The 16,995-nt window shown below is 37.7% G+C and overlaps 2 protein-coding genes across 2 annotated transcripts in view; one reads left to right on the top strand and one right to left on the bottom strand.

Moving 5' to 3' along the window:
- The window catches only part of LOC149807022 (N(6)-adenine-specific methyltransferase METTL4-like), a 42,849-nt gene extending 36,750 nt beyond the window's left edge, over positions 1-6,099 (top strand). The window contains exons 8-10 of the mRNA XM_089960799.1: positions 656-845; positions 4,428-4,519; positions 5,616-6,099. Of these exons, the coding sequence (XP_089816925.1) occupies positions 656-845; positions 4,428-4,519; positions 5,616-5,702 (369 nt within the window). The 3' untranslated portion in view covers positions 5,703-6,099. The remainder of the gene's footprint in view (positions 1-655; positions 846-4,427; positions 4,520-5,615) is intronic.
- Positions 6,100-15,889: 9,790 nt separating this feature from the next.
- On the bottom strand, positions 15,890-16,558 carry LOC149807021 (uncharacterized). Its single transcript, XM_089950449.1, has one exon. The coding sequence runs from the start codon at positions 16,556-16,558 to the stop codon at positions 15,890-15,892; it is 669 nt and encodes a 222-aa protein (XP_089806575.1).
- Between the last annotated feature and the right edge of the window lie 437 nt (positions 16,559-16,995).

Here is a 16,995-nt window from a genome sequence, read left to right as displayed (position 1 = left end):
AATTCACATGGTCCTAAATGAAAATGGTTCCAGTTGTTTATTCAATATGGGGTTTTCACCAAATGACTGAAAATAATATTGACAACCTGACATCCAGTGTGTCCACACCAGCAGCTAATTTTAACATTTTGTTCTCACTTAGCAATATCAGAGATGGTTACAATACTCGGCAGTAACAACAAAGAAATGGTCTTATCTTTAATTCTTGGAAATTCTTTTTGGTCAATAGAGTGTCAGTCTATTCTAGGATCTCTTGTTTGGCTTTAGATTCATCTCCATCATGGACTGTGAGAAAGCTTGCCAGTAGCTTCTCGTGGGTCAATGGTTCTTTCCGTGATTTTCCCAGGTTCTTCTCCACCATTGATACTGGCCGCCATGTATAGCCTATCTTGTGCTGAAAAATGGCATTAAACCCTACAACAACAACAACAACAACAACAACAACCATCATGGAATAGTGGTAGGATACATGTGGTATACTGAGATGGTCAATTGGCTCACCATTCATCTAGTTTTAAGTCAAATATTGTAAACCTTTTTGCATTGAAATATATTAAGTTCCTCATAATTCTTTCACATTCAATTTTTTACACATCTTTTTATAAAGAATTTAATATTATATGGAATTCTTTCAAAGTTGAGATCATTTTTACAGGTAACTAGGAGTGGTGAGATGGTATATGATTTTGACTCCTCACATAAGAAGCCATACGAGACCCTTGTACTTGGCCGCTATCATCAGAATGAGGAATCATTGGGCACCACTAGACTGACAGAACCAGATGATGGAAAAGTCATAATCAGTGTTCCTTGCAGTATTCACTCCAAAAAGCCACCACTTGATGGTATGTAGCAAGTACCATATATACCTGGTTATAAGGCAAGTCCACTGCAAACTGCACAGACCTGGAAGTGTCACATGCAGTTTTTTAGGAGTAATCAGTACAACAAAATATTAACCCTGATCTGCTGGTGCATTTTGTGGCAGGAGATCAGGGTCTGTGTTGTTTGCAGTTAAAGTCTGCTTATACGTCAGTATATATATCAGTTAATGTCAGAGAATTTTATGATAGGTCAGAAAAAATAAATTTTAGTCAAAAGTTGGGGAAATTCCTTTTCTTTTCCATCTAACAAATCATTAACTACATGACAATTGTGTATTTGCATAAATTTATTCATTTTATGCAGCCTCAAGATAAATTAAATTGTCCTTGCCATAGGGGTGACTTTAACCTGAAAATATGTTTTCCATTCATAGGTCATGTGCTTCACTTGTGCAAAACGTTTATATCTTTTGATACAGTTAAGCAAATTATCTCAATGTGGTTGAGGGACCTGCAAATGGAACCCAAGCAGGGGGCTGAATATTTATTATGTTATTCTTTCAAGATCTTCAAAACAAAAATGTCTCGTTTCATTGGCACATTTAATGTTTTTTTCAGGCAAAATATGTAATGTCTTGTTTTTTTAATTTTTTTGGTTCTGATGAGCCAAATGGGCAACTCACTTATAATATTTGATCAAGATTTAAAGGGAACCCATGCATCAAGCTGTCTCACTTTTGTGCACTGTTACAGTTCAAGTCTCAGAGTTTGACAAGTTCAGAAGATAACTTTTTGCTTTCATGGAAGAAATATTGATTATCTTTTTGTATCAAAGATGTGGATTTTGTTTTTTATGCTAGATATTATCCTTCTGTGCAGGACCCTGAGGGATATTCATTACTTTGCTGTAATGAAGCTCCTTAGTAATTGCTTTAGGTAAAATATATATTGTTTTAGGTAAAACTTACCCTAATTGTTTTAGATAAAACTTACCCTAATTATTTTAGGTAAAACTTACCCTAATTGTTTTAGATAAAACATACCTTGATTTTATTAGGTACAACTTTATGTTGATTGTTTTAGAAACATGCAACATTAATTATACCTATGCAAAGCTTACAGATTTTAATTAAATTATTCTTTCCTGACTCCATGTTTAACACATTATTTGTTCACTATGATTGATAAAATGGTCCCCCCAATGTCATTATTTATCAAAAAAATTAACTGCCATGTAGTTTTACTTTTTGAAGTTAAGTGAATAATATGTTATACAACCTTGTCCAAGCTTTTCAGTATGGAATATAAATTTTATTTTTCAATTGTAGCAGTCACAATTTCCTCCCAAACCCTTGAGATGTATCCCTCCTCAAAAGTCTTATCAACATATATATTTAGATAATAATATCAGTTAATGGACAGCTGTGAAATCAGTTAATGGACAGCTGTGAAATTATATTTTAACATTATCATTTCATATTTTTGTCTAAAAAGTATTGTATGAATCACCAGAAAATTTAGATTTTGTCAAAATCTTTCCATCTGTGTGGTGTAGTGGTTAAGTATTTACTTTCCTTCTCTGTAGTGCAGTCATAAGTACTTGATTTGTAAGTTGATCTAATGTGGTAAGTACTTGATTTGTAAGTTGATCTAATGTGGTAAGTACTTGATTTGTAAGTTGATCTAATGTGGTAAGTACTTGATTTGTAAGTTGATCTAATGTGGTAAGTACTTGATTTATAAGTTGATCTAATATGGTAAGTACTTGATTTGTAAGTTGATCTAATGTGGTATGTTCTTGATTTGTAAGTTGATCTAATATGGCAAGTACTTGATTTTTATGTTGATCTAATGTGGCATGTACTTGATTTGTAACTTGATCTAATGTGGCATGTACTTGATTTGTTACTTGATCTAATGTGGCAGGTACCTGATTTGTAATTTGATCTAATGTGGTAAGTACTTGATTTGTAAGTTGATCCAATATGGCAAGTACTTGATTTGTAAGTTCATCTAATATGGCAAGTACTTGATTTTTCATTTGATCTGTTGTGGTAAGTACTTGATTTGTAAGTTGATCTAATGCAGTAACTACTTGATTTGTAAGTTGATCTGATGTGGTAAGTACTTGATTTGTAAGTTGATCTAATATGGCAAGTACTTGATTTGTAAATTGATCCAATGTGGCAAATACTTGATTTGTAAGTTGATCTAATATGGCAAGTACTTGATTTGTAAGTTGATCTGATTGCAAGAGCTAGCAGTCAAACCATAATTACTTGGTGACATTCATCAAGAAAAGTCCAAAGTAGTTATGCAGCCATTTTTATTCACATCCATTTTGTTTGGATTGAAAAGGAAGTCACATTATAATCAACAAAAGTACTTGACATCTAAAAATGGAGGAAATCCGTTCTCATACAGTTTAGCTGACAAGGTGCATCCTGTAATTTATGTTGTGATGAAATTATCTCATTTCCACAAAGTCCCAGGGTATTTTACAGTTCCACAAAGTCCCTGGCTATTTTACAGCTCTACCAGTCCCAGGGTATTTTACAGGTCCTAGGGTATTTTACAGCTGTACAAGTCCCAGAGTATTTTACAGCTTCATAAGTCCCTGGATATTTTACAACTCTACAAGTCCCTGTGTATTTAATAGCTTTACATGTACCTGGGTATTTTACAGATGTAAGAATTGTACTGATGGTGGGAAATATAGAGCTCTAATTTACTGATGTTGGGAATTTTAGAGCTCAGTTGTACTGATGATGGGAAGCTTATAGCTCTATTATACCTATGGTGGGAAATTTAAAGCTCTGATTTACTGATGACTGGAAATTTAGAGCTCTGTTAAACTGATAGTGAGAAATTTAGAGCTATAATTTACTGATGGTGGGAAATTTAGAACTCTGTTAAACCAATGGTGGGAAATTTAGAGCGCTATTATACCGATGGTGGGAAATTTAGAGTTCTAATTTACTGATGGTGGGAATTTTAGAGCTCTATTATACTGATGATTTACAAGTTCCTGGATATTTTACAAATAGTAAGAATTGTACCTATTGTACTAATTAGCATACTAATTGTATTGATTGTACTAATTGGCATACTTATTGTATTTATTGTACTAATTGGCATACTAATTGCACTGATTGTACTAATTGGCATACTAATTGTATTGATTGTACTAATTGGCATACTAATTGTATTGATTGTACTAATTGGCATACTAATTGCACTGATTGTACTAATTGTATTGATTGTACTAATTGGCATACTAATTGTACTGATTGTACTAGTTGGCATACTAATTGTATTGATTGTACTAATTGGCATACTAATTGTATTGATTGTACTAATTGGCATACTAATTGTATTGATTGTACTAATTGGCATACTAATTGTACTGATTGTACTAATTGGTATAATAATTTTACTGATTGTACTAATTAACATGCTAACTGTACTGATTGTACTAATTGGCATACTAACCGTACTGATTGTACTAATTGGCATACCAGTTGTACTGATTGTACTAATTGGCATACCAATTATACTGATTGTTCTAATTGGCATATTAAAAGATATTTTTTTGCATTTCAGAGGTACTGAGACAATATATTCCTGAGTCTGGGTGTTGTTTGGAGTTGTTTGCACGCAATCTATGGCCTGGTTGGACCAGCTGGGGAAATGAAGTATATACTAGTTATATTGACTTGTCTGTTAACTTAAAATGTCATCCCATATGTGTCTAACTTGCAAAGCATAGAAAGAATATTGGTACTGCCTTTCCAAATGGAATTGTTGTTATTGTTTCCAAATGGCAATGTTGTTATTGATTGTTATTGTTTCCAATGGCATTGTTGTTATTGATTGTTATCATTTCCAAATGGCTATGTTGTTTTTGTTTTCAAATGGCACTGTTATTATTGTTTCTAAATGACATTGTTATTATTGTTTCCAAATAGCATTGTTGTTTGTTTCGATTGTGGCCATTGGCATCAGTGGTAAATCTTTGCAGTGAGCTCCATTTCTGTGCAATTATTTTATGTACAGTCAGTGATTCATTTATTTTGAGGAGTATTATATGCTTGTAGCAAAAATAGTTCACTGTGATATCGCTGCATCAACATCAATAGCAACATGTTTCCTTAGATTTGTTAAATGAAACTAAATTACTTAGTATTAAGTAGGTGTAATAACAATATTCATTTTGTTGTGCTTTCTTTTGGAAAGTAATTTTTTTCACTTGTTGGCCTCTCATCTTTGAGAGTCCAATCATTAGGCAAGTCATCCTAACATAAAATATCTTATTTTGTACTTTTTTGACTGTGTTACTTGTTTCTTTTTTATAGCAAGTTCAATTCAAATATTTTATCTACAGGTGTTGAAAAATTCTGGACATTGATTTCACAGAACACAGTTTGACAAAAAAATTGGACAAACAATTCAGTTTTTATCTATTCATATAGACCTGTGAAAGCTGTAAAGTCTTACTTATTATGAATATATGTTGCAGTAAAGCAGACTGTAAAATCAGATCATAACATAATTTCTTAGTGACAGATGCATAGATTTTTGAGCTATCATTTTGATAATAATGTTGGTAATTTTATTACTTTTAATATGAACAAAATCTTAAGTAATTATTTTATGCAGTGCAGAGCTGTGTATATGAAAATTGAGTCCAGTTGCTTTTTTGGTGCTTGTTTTCTGTTTTGCCCAATTTTTTAAAGAATAGTCATATATTTGAGAAATGAATTGATAAGTTTTTATATTCTTCCCTATGAGGTGTTGCAGCATCAACACACAGACTTCTATGAGCAGTATTGTTATGAGAGGGAAGAGGAACACAGAAGTGAGCAGTGTGCAACTTAAGAGAGAGTGAACAGTGCAGATCATACAGGTCCAGGACAAGGAGCCACTACAAAGAACAAGTAGTTTACAGTACTGGAGAAAAACAGTACTCAGCATAGGAGTAATCATTGCACAACATATGGGTGAGAGTGAACAGTGCAGAGTACAAGAGTATTCAGTACAGAGCATAGAAATAAAAACAAAAAAGTGAGCAGTTCAAAACACAGGAGTGAGAAGTGCAGACAGTACATCATTTAGGAGAGCACTGCTGTTCATTAGGATTCCAAATGAGAACCAAAGATTGAAATTATTCTGAGTTTGAGAATTAACGCAGATCAAGAAACAATGACTTTATTAAGTACAACCACAATATAATGTAATAAAATGACTGAAATGCATTCACGTACCTTGAACATTGCACCCTTTTCTTGTTATTAATGTATATATTTCTAATTGTTTACAAGTAAGTTGAAATTGGACTTGGGGGACATGTTCATAGCCCCTTCAGAATCCTTCAACAACACTATACATCCCACTGCATAGACCCAGATGTGCCAAAACATAATGTGCCAGCAGATTTGGGTCTGTGTGGTTTGTCAGGTGTACATCTTTTTCTTATTATTAATGTATATATTTCTAATTGTTTACAAGTAACCTGAAATTGGATTTGGGGGACATGTTCATAGCATATTCAGAATCATTTAACAACACAGTATATATCACTTACTGTTTCCCCAGTATGCAACACATGGGAACATAGTTTTCAATGTGTCCATCTGTTTGCCTGCAAACATTTTCATTTCCATGCTAAAAATCTCAAACTACCATAAAAACTTGCTTATAAGATTAGTCCGACACAAACCCAGATGTGCCAGCACAAAATGCACCAGCAAATCTGGGTCTGTGCAATTTATAAAGAGTAATCAGTAGAACAAACAACATAACCCCTGATCTGGAGGAGCACTATGCTATGGCAGATAAGAATCTCTCATTTTGCAATTTGATTTGACTTATAAGAGAATACATACAGTATTCAAGGAATTTAAACCAAACTAAGGACATGTGTCAAGTAATTTGCATAGAGGTGCCATTTGATACTTAGAATTTCTCCTTCAAATATGTTCCCCAATCACATTAACATCAGGGATTTTAGCCTGTTTCGTTGCAAATCAAGCCCTACTAAAGGACAAAAATTGTCTTTTTCTGTCTATCTCATATAGGCAAAGGGCAGCAACTCTTGCAGATTACCTCCCCTTGCCATCGCCTGTGTACTGATCACAAGGTACATTCTTCCTCAGACATTTCAAGCCATCTTAGTGTTAAAATTGGCTCATCCGACTTTAAATTTGGATTTATTGTAATGGAGAATCATTCTTGTACAGGTTGTATACATTATTTTTACAATTTCTTCCAAATATGAGTGACTTTGTCACCATTATGGACTTTGCCTATTTAAGACCATGTGTCAACACACTGTCATTGAACTCATGCTGTCATTTACAAGTTAACACAACACTATTTTCACTTACTCTGTTAGTAACATGAGTGGGTATTTACAAGTTAATAACATGCTGAATTGCTAATTTATGTTGTTTTCTCTTCTTGTATTGTTTCAGTAGAAATGTCATCTAAATACATGAAATGCAAAACACTCAAAGCTAAGGAAGTCAACCAAGACTCTTGTATCATATGTCAGTCAGTTTTGCCTGTCACCCCTGCCGGGGTATAGGCCATCCACAAAAGATCACCGGAGACTTCTGTCCTGTGTCATCCTCTAGAGCTGACTCCAGGTGTGACTCAGTTTACTGATGTCCACCTCAAGGTCACGTTGCCAGGTGTTTCTTGGTCCATCCCTTCTCTGCTCGCCTTGATGGTTCCACCTCAGTGCCTGTCTGGTAATGTTGGTTGGCGGCTTATGTATGTTGTGTCCTGTCCAACCCCACCTTCTCTTCTTGATCTTGTCCTCTACCGGAAGCTGAGAGGTTCTCTGCCACAGGTTGGCATTGATGATGGTGCCTGACCAGCGGATCTGGAGAATTCTTCTTAGACAGCTGTTGATGAAGATCTGAACTCTCTTTACAGTCGACTTGGTGGTTCTCCAGGTCTCTGCTCCATACAGTAGGACTGACTTCACGTTGGAGTTGAACAGTCTGATCTTGGTAATCAAGGAAATTTCTTTGGTGCTCCAGATGTTCTTGAGTTGTATGAAAGCTGCTCTTGCCTTTCCGATTCTTGCCTTGACATCTGTGTCTGTGCCACCCTGCTGGTTGATAATGTTGCCCAGGTATGTGAAGGACTCAACCTCTTCCATGGGACTTCCATGCAGTGTGACTGGGTTGTTACTGACATAATTGATCTTGAGGATCTTGGTCTTGTCTTTGTGGATATTGAGGCCAATCTGTGCTGATGTGGCTGCTAGTACATCGATCTTGTCCTGCATTTGCTGCTGACTGTGGGACAATGTTGCTAGGTCATCAGCAAAGTCCAGGTCTTCAGGTTGACTCCACAATATTCAATTGATCCCATTTCTCTGCCTATTGGTGGACATCTTCATAATCCAGTCGATGCAGAGAAGGAAGAGAAACACCAAAAGCAACCAGCCTTACCTCACGCCAGTCCGCACTAAAAAATTGTCTGTGTGCTGTCTTGCATGAATGACTCTGCAGGACATTCTGTTGTAAGCGTTCTTGATCAGATTTACCAGCTTGGTTGTGATGCCATAGTGGCAAAGAAGTTTCCAGAGTGTCTCTTGGTCCACGCTGTCGAATGCCTTCTCATAGTCTACAAAGTTGATGTAGAGCTAAGAATTCCACTCCCAACGTTTGCTCGACTATGATGCGAAGAGTAGCTATTTGGTCTGTACACAATCTGTTCTGCCGGAAGCCAGCTTGCTCGTCTCGTAACTGTGGGTTGATCGTCTCCTTCATCCTCTCCAAGAGGACCTGGTTGAAGACTTTCCCTGGTGCTGACAGGAGTGTGATTCCTCTGTAGTTGGAGCAATTGTTGAGGTTGCCTTTCTTTGGGATCTTGATAAGGTATCCCTCCTTCCAGTCAGTCTGTATTTCTTCTTCCTCCCAGATCTTCTCAAAGAGGGGGTATAGCATTTCCACTGAAGCCTCTATGTCTGCTGAGGGCTTCTGCTGGGATGTCATCGGGTCCAGCTGCCTTGCCATTCATCGTATCGTATGTACTATGTGTACATTGTGCTATGTAACATGTATAATATGTGGAAAGAGGAAGTCTGGAATACAGTATTAGTGAGTTAGTAACATGCTGAATTACTAATATTTGCTTTGTTTTCTCTTCTTCTGCAAATGTTCACTGTCCAGAAGGCATCAAAGGGAAGGAAAGATGGAATAAGCCAAGGAAGGATAACATTAACATCCTCAGTATGTATCCAGAGTCAACCTCCATGCTGGGAGTAAACCCCACCCCCAAGCTAATGTTCATCGTTTGTAATTTCCAACTTCTAGGGGGAGTACCCCCCCAATTTTAGGCTGCCCAGTGGGCATAAGTACCCCTGCTTGTCTAAGCATGGCCTTCAAGCCTTTAAGTATAGATGCATATGGTTTGTACTGGATCCTTTGGATCCATTTAATAATACATCCTAAGCCATTACCAATCATCTAGCCAACATTAGCCATCCAACCTTCCCAGCACAGGGATGTTTATGATAAAATAGTCTGGCCAGCTAGGATTTACAGAGATCATAGTACAGGTCTGTCTGCTTAGCTGTACTGTCGGTGACATCCCCTTACTATGACAGATTTCAGTGAGAACTCTGTCTGTCCATCCAGGCCCTTGGAGTGGCCAGTTCCAGTTATAGCCAGACCATCAAGGCCAGCAATATGCCAGGCAAACCAGCCAGCTGTTCCAGTAGTGCTGGACTTCCATATGATCACCGCTAATGTCACATGGTATGGCTTATCCAGAACCAGATCAGGACTTGAAACAGTGAGTGTGACAAAGCTCCTACAGGTCAGCCCTACTCAGATCCAACCATGAAGTGATCTGAATTTAGTGTCAAGGCCGCAGTTGGGGAAATTTATCAAGTGTTTGCAACTTCAGTATGCCCTCCACCTCCTACTACCGCTACTCAAAACTAAAAAGTTAAAGCATCAGTAGATTTCAGTGAGGAGGAAGAGAAGCTGTCCTTTCAGCTCCTTCCTGAATCAGCTAAAATTAAGATCAATGACTGGCTGTCAGATAGAATGGTTGGCCAGGAAATTTTAAGGCTTTCTTTATGTAACTTAAGCAAAGTGTAGGCTAAAGGTTTGAATTTATTGGACTTGAACCATGTTAAAATTCAGGACAGATTACATTTGAAGGGTTTTTGGTTGATTGAGATCAAAATTGGCATAAAAAACAATAGATCTTTATCATGCCCAATGTCACATCTACCATGATGCCAGAATGTGTCTGATATCATGAAGCAGTAGAGTTTGATAGTAATTGGGGTCAACTGTTTATCCTTGAAGAGCCAGAGAAAATTTTTGGCCAGTTGAGGGATTGAGGTACTTAGAGGGATGATGTTATTGATATGGCACCAATCCCTCAAAATGTATCACTTTATGTCGTAGTCCTTCAGAGTGGAAAGCTTTCTTGCTCTCAAGATTCTCTCCACAATTGAAGGTTTACATTGTTTGTCTTGCAAGGCTGTCTGGACCAGAGCCAAGCATGAAAAGAAGATAGTCTGGAGGGGATGGAACACCAGCGACCGTGATTGCTTGAGAAGATTCGGTTTGGCTGGAATTGCAGATTTCTCACTATATCTAGTATGTGTGTGTGATTTGGAGTTTTAACATAGCTTTAACAATTTTTTAGTCACATCACTATGATGTCTGCAGTGTGGCAGTTTATAGTGATGTCTAGCACTAGGGCATCATGCCGCAGACATATAGCATGATGTCCCACCCAGTCACATTATCCTGACACCAGGCTGACCAGTCCTAACACTAACCTCATGATGCTGAGTGCCAAGCAAGGCAGCTGTTAGTACCATTTTTGTAAGTCTTTGGTATGACTCTGCCGGGATCGAACGCATGACCTCCTGCATCCTAAGTGGATGCTCTAACTTGACTTGTAAGTTGATCTAATGTGGTAAGTACTTGATTTGTAAGTTGATCTAATGTGGCAAGTACTTGATTTGTAAGTTGATCTAATGTGGTAAGTACTTGATTTGTAAGTTGATCTAATATGGCAAGTACTTGATTTGTAAGTTGATCTAATGTGGTAAGTTGTTGTTGTTGTTGTAGGGTTTAATGCCATTTTTCAGCACATGATAGGCTATACATGGCGGCCAGTATTAATGGTGGAGGAAGAACCCGGGAAAACCTCCAGAAAGAACCACCAACCCACAAGAAGCTACTGGCAAGCTTTCTCATATACCCACATTGGCTGAATCCGAGATTTGAACCAATGCAGACAGAGGTGAGATGGCAGTGATCTGTAAGTTGATCTAATGCGGTAAGTACTTGATTTGTAAGTTGATCTAATGTGGTAAGTACTTGATTTGTAAGTTGATCTAATGTGGTACATACTAGATTTGTCTGTGTGTGTGTGTGTGTGTGTGCTTTGGATTTTTAATGTAGCTTTAACAATATTTCAGTCATATCGCTACGATGTCTGCAGTGTGACACTTTATAGTGATGTCTAGTACTGGGGCATCATGCTGTAGACATGTAGCATGCTGTCCCACCCAGTCACATTATCCTGACACCAGGCCGACTAGTCCTAACACTAACCTCTTTATGCTGAGCACCAAGTGAGGCAGCTGTTAGTACAATTTTTGTAAGTCTTTGGTATGACTTGGCCTGGGATCGAACCCTTACCTCCTGTATCCGAGGTGGATGCTCTAACCACATCTTATCAGGTCAAGTTAGTTGAAGCAGTCAATGCATTGGTCATAGAATGGTGAGCTACCTGGTTAATAACTAATAATCCTGTCCATGTTCTTAGGCCATGTTGCTTTTGTAATGGTTGACCCAGGGAATTTTAAGGCTTAATATTTAGAAAACCAGATACCATTGACATTCTCTTCTCGCTGGCACACCAAACAAAGCTCACTCATACATCTTTAGTACTGATGTCCTGGCCCTTGACAAAAAAAAAAAAGGTGCAGCAGTTCACATGTCCACTCCACTGTTTTATAAAGTAAACAAAAATGTTCCATGCCATGTCAAAGCTAGTCTGCAACATAGTCACATCATCTTCAGGGTTAGATTTGACCTCATTGACAATTTCCAACTCCCTCCTCCTATCACCTGTTCCCTTAATTTTAATGTGATTGGGGAACATATTTGAAGGAGAAAGCAGATTTTTAAGTAAATTCTCCAAGAGTACTTACCCAGTCTATTACTTAAAATCCCTCCCAATAACCCTGCCATGCAAGCATCCTCATTAGTATATCATGTAGCTAAAACTAATGACACCTGGCAGTGGCAAGGGGACATAATGGGCAAGAGTTATTGCCATTTGTCTATATGAGATAGATACAAGATTGATTTTCATCTTCTAATAGGGCTGGATCTGCAAGGTAGCAGGCTAATATCCCTGACATTAATGTGATTGGCTAAGTATTCTTGGAGAAATACAGTTTAGTTAAAAATGAGCTTTTCCACATAATTTTTCAAGTTACCATGGAAAAGATTGTATGTTATATCTTTACAGTGTTATGTCCTAATTCTTATGTTGTGCTGCCAATTAGTGTTTGTTGCAGTTAAATGCATCTTTTGCTTATTGGCTTTGCTACAGAGCTTAAGTCACATAATGACCAGGGGTCAGAGATAAGACCCAGTCTGCCATTATTGTAACAACAGGGAGCTCACAGATGAGCTTCTTTATATCTGGTTTCTGTTGCTCATGTTGTACAGAGTGTAATGTCTTTCTATGACAAATTGAATGCAAAAGACAGGGCCGTACTGAACATGTTTAATCACTCTGCTCTAGCACATGTTGCACCATTCTATGTTTTCAAAAGGAGAGCACAACAGTAAGAAGGGAAATAACTCATACGAACTTACTGTGAACTGGACTAATACATGTACGTATGCATTACGTTACATCTCCCTTCTTAAAATAGATTTTCTCCATTAACTTGCTTGATGGCACATAATGTTAATATACATGTCCTTTGTCATGCTTTGCTTACTTTCTTTCAGGAGTCCTAAATGTACTACAAATAAAATCTGACTAGAATTCTCAGCTTTATGCATACAAAATCAATAATGAGACAAATTAAATTATTCTTTAATATCGGAACGGTCAGCTTTCCTAGGTATCACTAGCAAATGATTGACTAAAATGGATTATTTAATGTTCTGCCTCAAATCAATTTTTATCTACTCTTATTTTAAATCTACATCGCTGTCCTAGGAATTAACATACATTCATATTTAAGTGATATAGTCTTTCAAATACACAGGTTTCTTAACACTTCTCCCTCTAGATGTCTGATAGGTGTCTGGAGAACCACCATTATTATTCAGTGGTTGTTGTCTGCTCCTTTGGTCTAGTCTTGCTTTGAGATGAATTTGTGGTACATACTTTTTGTTTCTGTTTTGCATGTTTCAGATGGCGTGAGTCTATCTGGTGTTCTCAGTTCCGCAGGTGTTGGGTGTAGGTCCTGAATATCATTTTCATTTGTAGCTCGCAGATGCTTTCTGTTCCTGCAATACACACCATCATCTTCTGTCTGAAACAACTGCTCCGGTGGCCTAGTGGTTAGAACGTCCACCTCGGATGCGGGAGGTCGTGGGTGTCGATCCTCGGCCGGGTCATACCAGAGACTTACAAAAATGATACTAACAGCTGTCTTGCTTGGCATTCAGCATTAAGAGGTTAGTGTTAGGACTGGTCAGCCTGGTATCAGGATAATGTGACTGGGTGGGACATCATGTTACATGTCTGCGGCATGATGACATCACTATAAACTGCCACATTGCAGACATCATAGCGATATGACTGAAAAATTGTTAAAGCTACGTTAAAAATTGAAATCACACACACACTCTGTCCGAATCTTGTAAGAGAGAATGACAACTTTTTCCTCTATGTATGCCTTGCGCCATGTACCATGTACCATGTTTGTCACTGGGGTTTAACCCTTTTAACCCTAACAACATCTCCAGTGTGTAATGGTTGTAACTCCTTTGCACTCCTATTGTAGTATTTTTCTTGTTTCCTTTTGTTTGTCAACAACTTAGATCTGGTGCTGTCCTGTGACTGTGACCTTGGCATTAGGAGTATTTTTGACAATTGCAGTAAAGTTCTTGTATGCCTATTGCAATGCATTGTGCTGGTGATGAATGCAATCCTTCCGTTGGTGTATTCTGGAAATCCAGTAGCGTGAGGTAGGGATCTGATCTAGACTGTACTGCTTTTATCATTAATCTCTTCACTGTTTTCACCGTGTTCTCCACTCTTCCATTTGATTGAGGCTATTCTGGTGAGCTAGTTTTGTGTTTGAACTCGTAAGTACGTGCAAATTCTGCAAAATCTTTTCCTGAGAATGCTGGTCCATTATCTGATACAAGTTCATCGGGTATTCCATACCTGGCCATGTGATCTATCACTTTTATGATGACTTCTTTGGCAGTCTTATTATAAAGTCTATTAACTTCAACAAAATTTTAATAATAGTCTACTGTAACCAGATATGCTTTGTTGTCAAAATCACATAGGTCTACACCTGTCTTCTCCCATGGCCATGTAGGCACATCGTCACTTATCATTGGCTACTTCTGCTGCTGAGAAGAATATGCATTGCATGTTTCACACTTTGCAGTATAGTTTTCTATTTCACGATTCATATTTGGCCAATATATTGCTTCTCTGGCTCTTTGCAGACAGCCTTGTATTCCTATATGTCTGGAGTGCAGCCTTTCCATTATTGAACATTTCAGTGTGGCCGGGATCGCTACACGGTCACTTTTGAAAATCAGGCCATTCTGTAATGTCAGTTCCTCTCCCAAAGGAAAGTAATACTGTAGTTCTTGTTAAAGTACCATTTTTCTTCTTCTGACTTTTTTCAACTGTCTTAACTGAAAGTCCATTTCAGTTTCTCTCTGGATCTCAGTGATGCGTTACACAGAAACTGGTAGATACTAAACCATGCTCACACTTTCTATTGCTTTCTCTGTGAATGAGTGGGTATCAACCTCAAACAATATCGCTATCCCATACTTTCTTGGTACAGGGCAAATATGCATGACTCAATGTATCAACCATGTACATCTGTGTACCTTGCTTGTAGACTACAATGAAGTCAAATTTCTACAGTTTAAGTAGCATTCTTTGCAGCCACTTTGGTGCACTAACTTAAGTTTTTTTGCAGATTATTTCAAGTGGTTTGTGGTCACTTTCTATGACTACTGGTCTCCTGCAGATGTAGTTCTCAAACCTTTCCATTCCAAAAACTATTGCTAGTAGCTCTTTCTCGATTTGTGCAGAATTCACCTCAGTCACTGTGAGTGCAATTGAGGCATAGGCAATTGGGTGTCCCTCTTGCAGCAAACAAGCCCCGAGCCCCGTTTCCAATGCATCACATTGAAGAATAGTGTCCTTCTCATGGTTAAAGTACCTTAGCACTGGTGCTGATGTCAATATCTCTCTAATTTCATGAAGGCATTTGTCATGAATTTGATCCTAATAAAACTCTACGTCCTTCTTGATCAACTGTCTCAATGGCTCTGTCACTTCTGATAGCCTTGGAGCAAACTTCTGCACATAGTTCACCATACTTAACAGTAGCTCGACTGCCTGCTTATCTGTCGGTGTAGGCATTTCCCTGATTGCCTCTACCTTAGCACTGTCAAGTTTCTGCAGAGATCATATGTCCCATGAATGTGACTTCCTTCTGCCTTAAATTCATCTTATCTTTGTTCAATTTAACATCCTTTTTTTTCGACATCTCTCAAAAAATTCTTGAAGCTTTCTGCTGTGATCCTCAGTGGCATTAGCATCATCTTCACCACTTCCCCAAACTAGAATATCATCATGAATTGCTTTCATACCTTGAATCCCTTCCAAAGCTTCATCAATTCTCTTCTGAAATTCTTCTGGCACTGGTGCTATACCAAATGGTATTCTCCTCCATCTGTATCGTCCCCATGGTGTTCCAAATGTGGTGAGTTTGATAGATTCCTCATCTAACTTAACATGCCAAAACCCATTTTTTGCATCCACAACAGTAAAAAGTCTCGCCCTGCTCATGTGCGAGAGAACATTTTCTGTTGTTGGATTGGGTAATGGTTTCTCTTCAAGGCTTTCTTTAAAGGTTGTGGGTCAATGCACAGCCGTATTTTCTTGTTGTTCTTCATAACCACCACCATGCTAGAAATCCAATCTGTTGGTTCTTTCTCCGGAGTCAATATTCCAAGTTTCACCAGTTGTTGAATTTCTGCCCTCAACTTTGGCTTAACAGCTAATGGAATTTTCCTCACTGGCAGTTTTACTGGTTTGGCTTGTTCTGTCTGTTCAAGTTGGAGTTCTTCCAAGAGACCTTCTCCATTGAATATGTCTTCATATTCCTGTATGAGGTTCTGTGCTGTCTCTACTGCCATGAAATGTTGTTTATTTACAGTAATAAGTTTTATTTTCTGCATTGCTTCGGCGCCAAGTAGGGGTCTTGCCTTCCCTTGTACAATTACAAACTCGAAGATGTAAACTTTCTTATTCTTTGGATTTGTAAGGTGTAATTTTCTTTTACCCAAGGCTCTTATTTCACTGTTGTTATGCATAACAAGTGTCACATTGTTCTTTTCCAGGTGCTTCAGTTTATCATCATGGCATACTGTCTTATAATCTGTTTCAGAGATTATGCTAACTGTTGAGCCACAGTCTAACTGGAAATTTATCTGACTCTCACCTAAAGTCATTTTGGCAAACAATTTCTTCGGGTATGTTTCTATCCCATTCACTTCTTCGACTGTCAACACAAATTCATCACTATCATTGTCATGACTTGAATCATCATCGATAACTTTTACCCCTTCTTTCTGCTTGTATTTCTTTTTGTGTTCTTTCCACTTTGGAGTTTTCTGCTTTTACTTTACTGCAAAATGGTTCTTTAACCCCCACTTTTCAAAAAATTTCCCCAAGGCCAGGCAGACCTCTGTCTTTACTTCATGTTTTTGACTTTTCACTCTTCCTTTGAGTTAATGCCAACACTAATTCCAGATTCATAACTTTAAAATGTTCTTGCATTTTTTCGTTTGCTCGACAAATATCTATGCAAGTTCTTACGGCTAACTGAGAGGTACACTTGGTCTTTTCAATGAAATATTGGTCAGTAATGGATTTTCTTGTTTCCTAT

The sequence above is a fragment of the Sinohyriopsis cumingii genome, chromosome 1 (assembly GCF_028554795.1).
Source record: "Sinohyriopsis cumingii isolate HCF-2022 chromosome 1, ASM2855479v2, whole genome shotgun sequence".
Lineage (NCBI taxonomy): Eukaryota > Metazoa > Mollusca > Bivalvia > Unionida > Unionidae > Sinohyriopsis > Sinohyriopsis cumingii.
This window is presented reverse-complemented; position numbering and strand designations above follow the sequence as displayed.

Bases quoted from the DNA above. Each gene is read 5' to 3' on its own strand.
- LOC149807021 (XM_089950449.1), bottom strand. From the start codon at position 16,558: ATGACTTTAGGTGAGAGTCAGATAAATTTCCAGTTAGACTGTGGCTCA.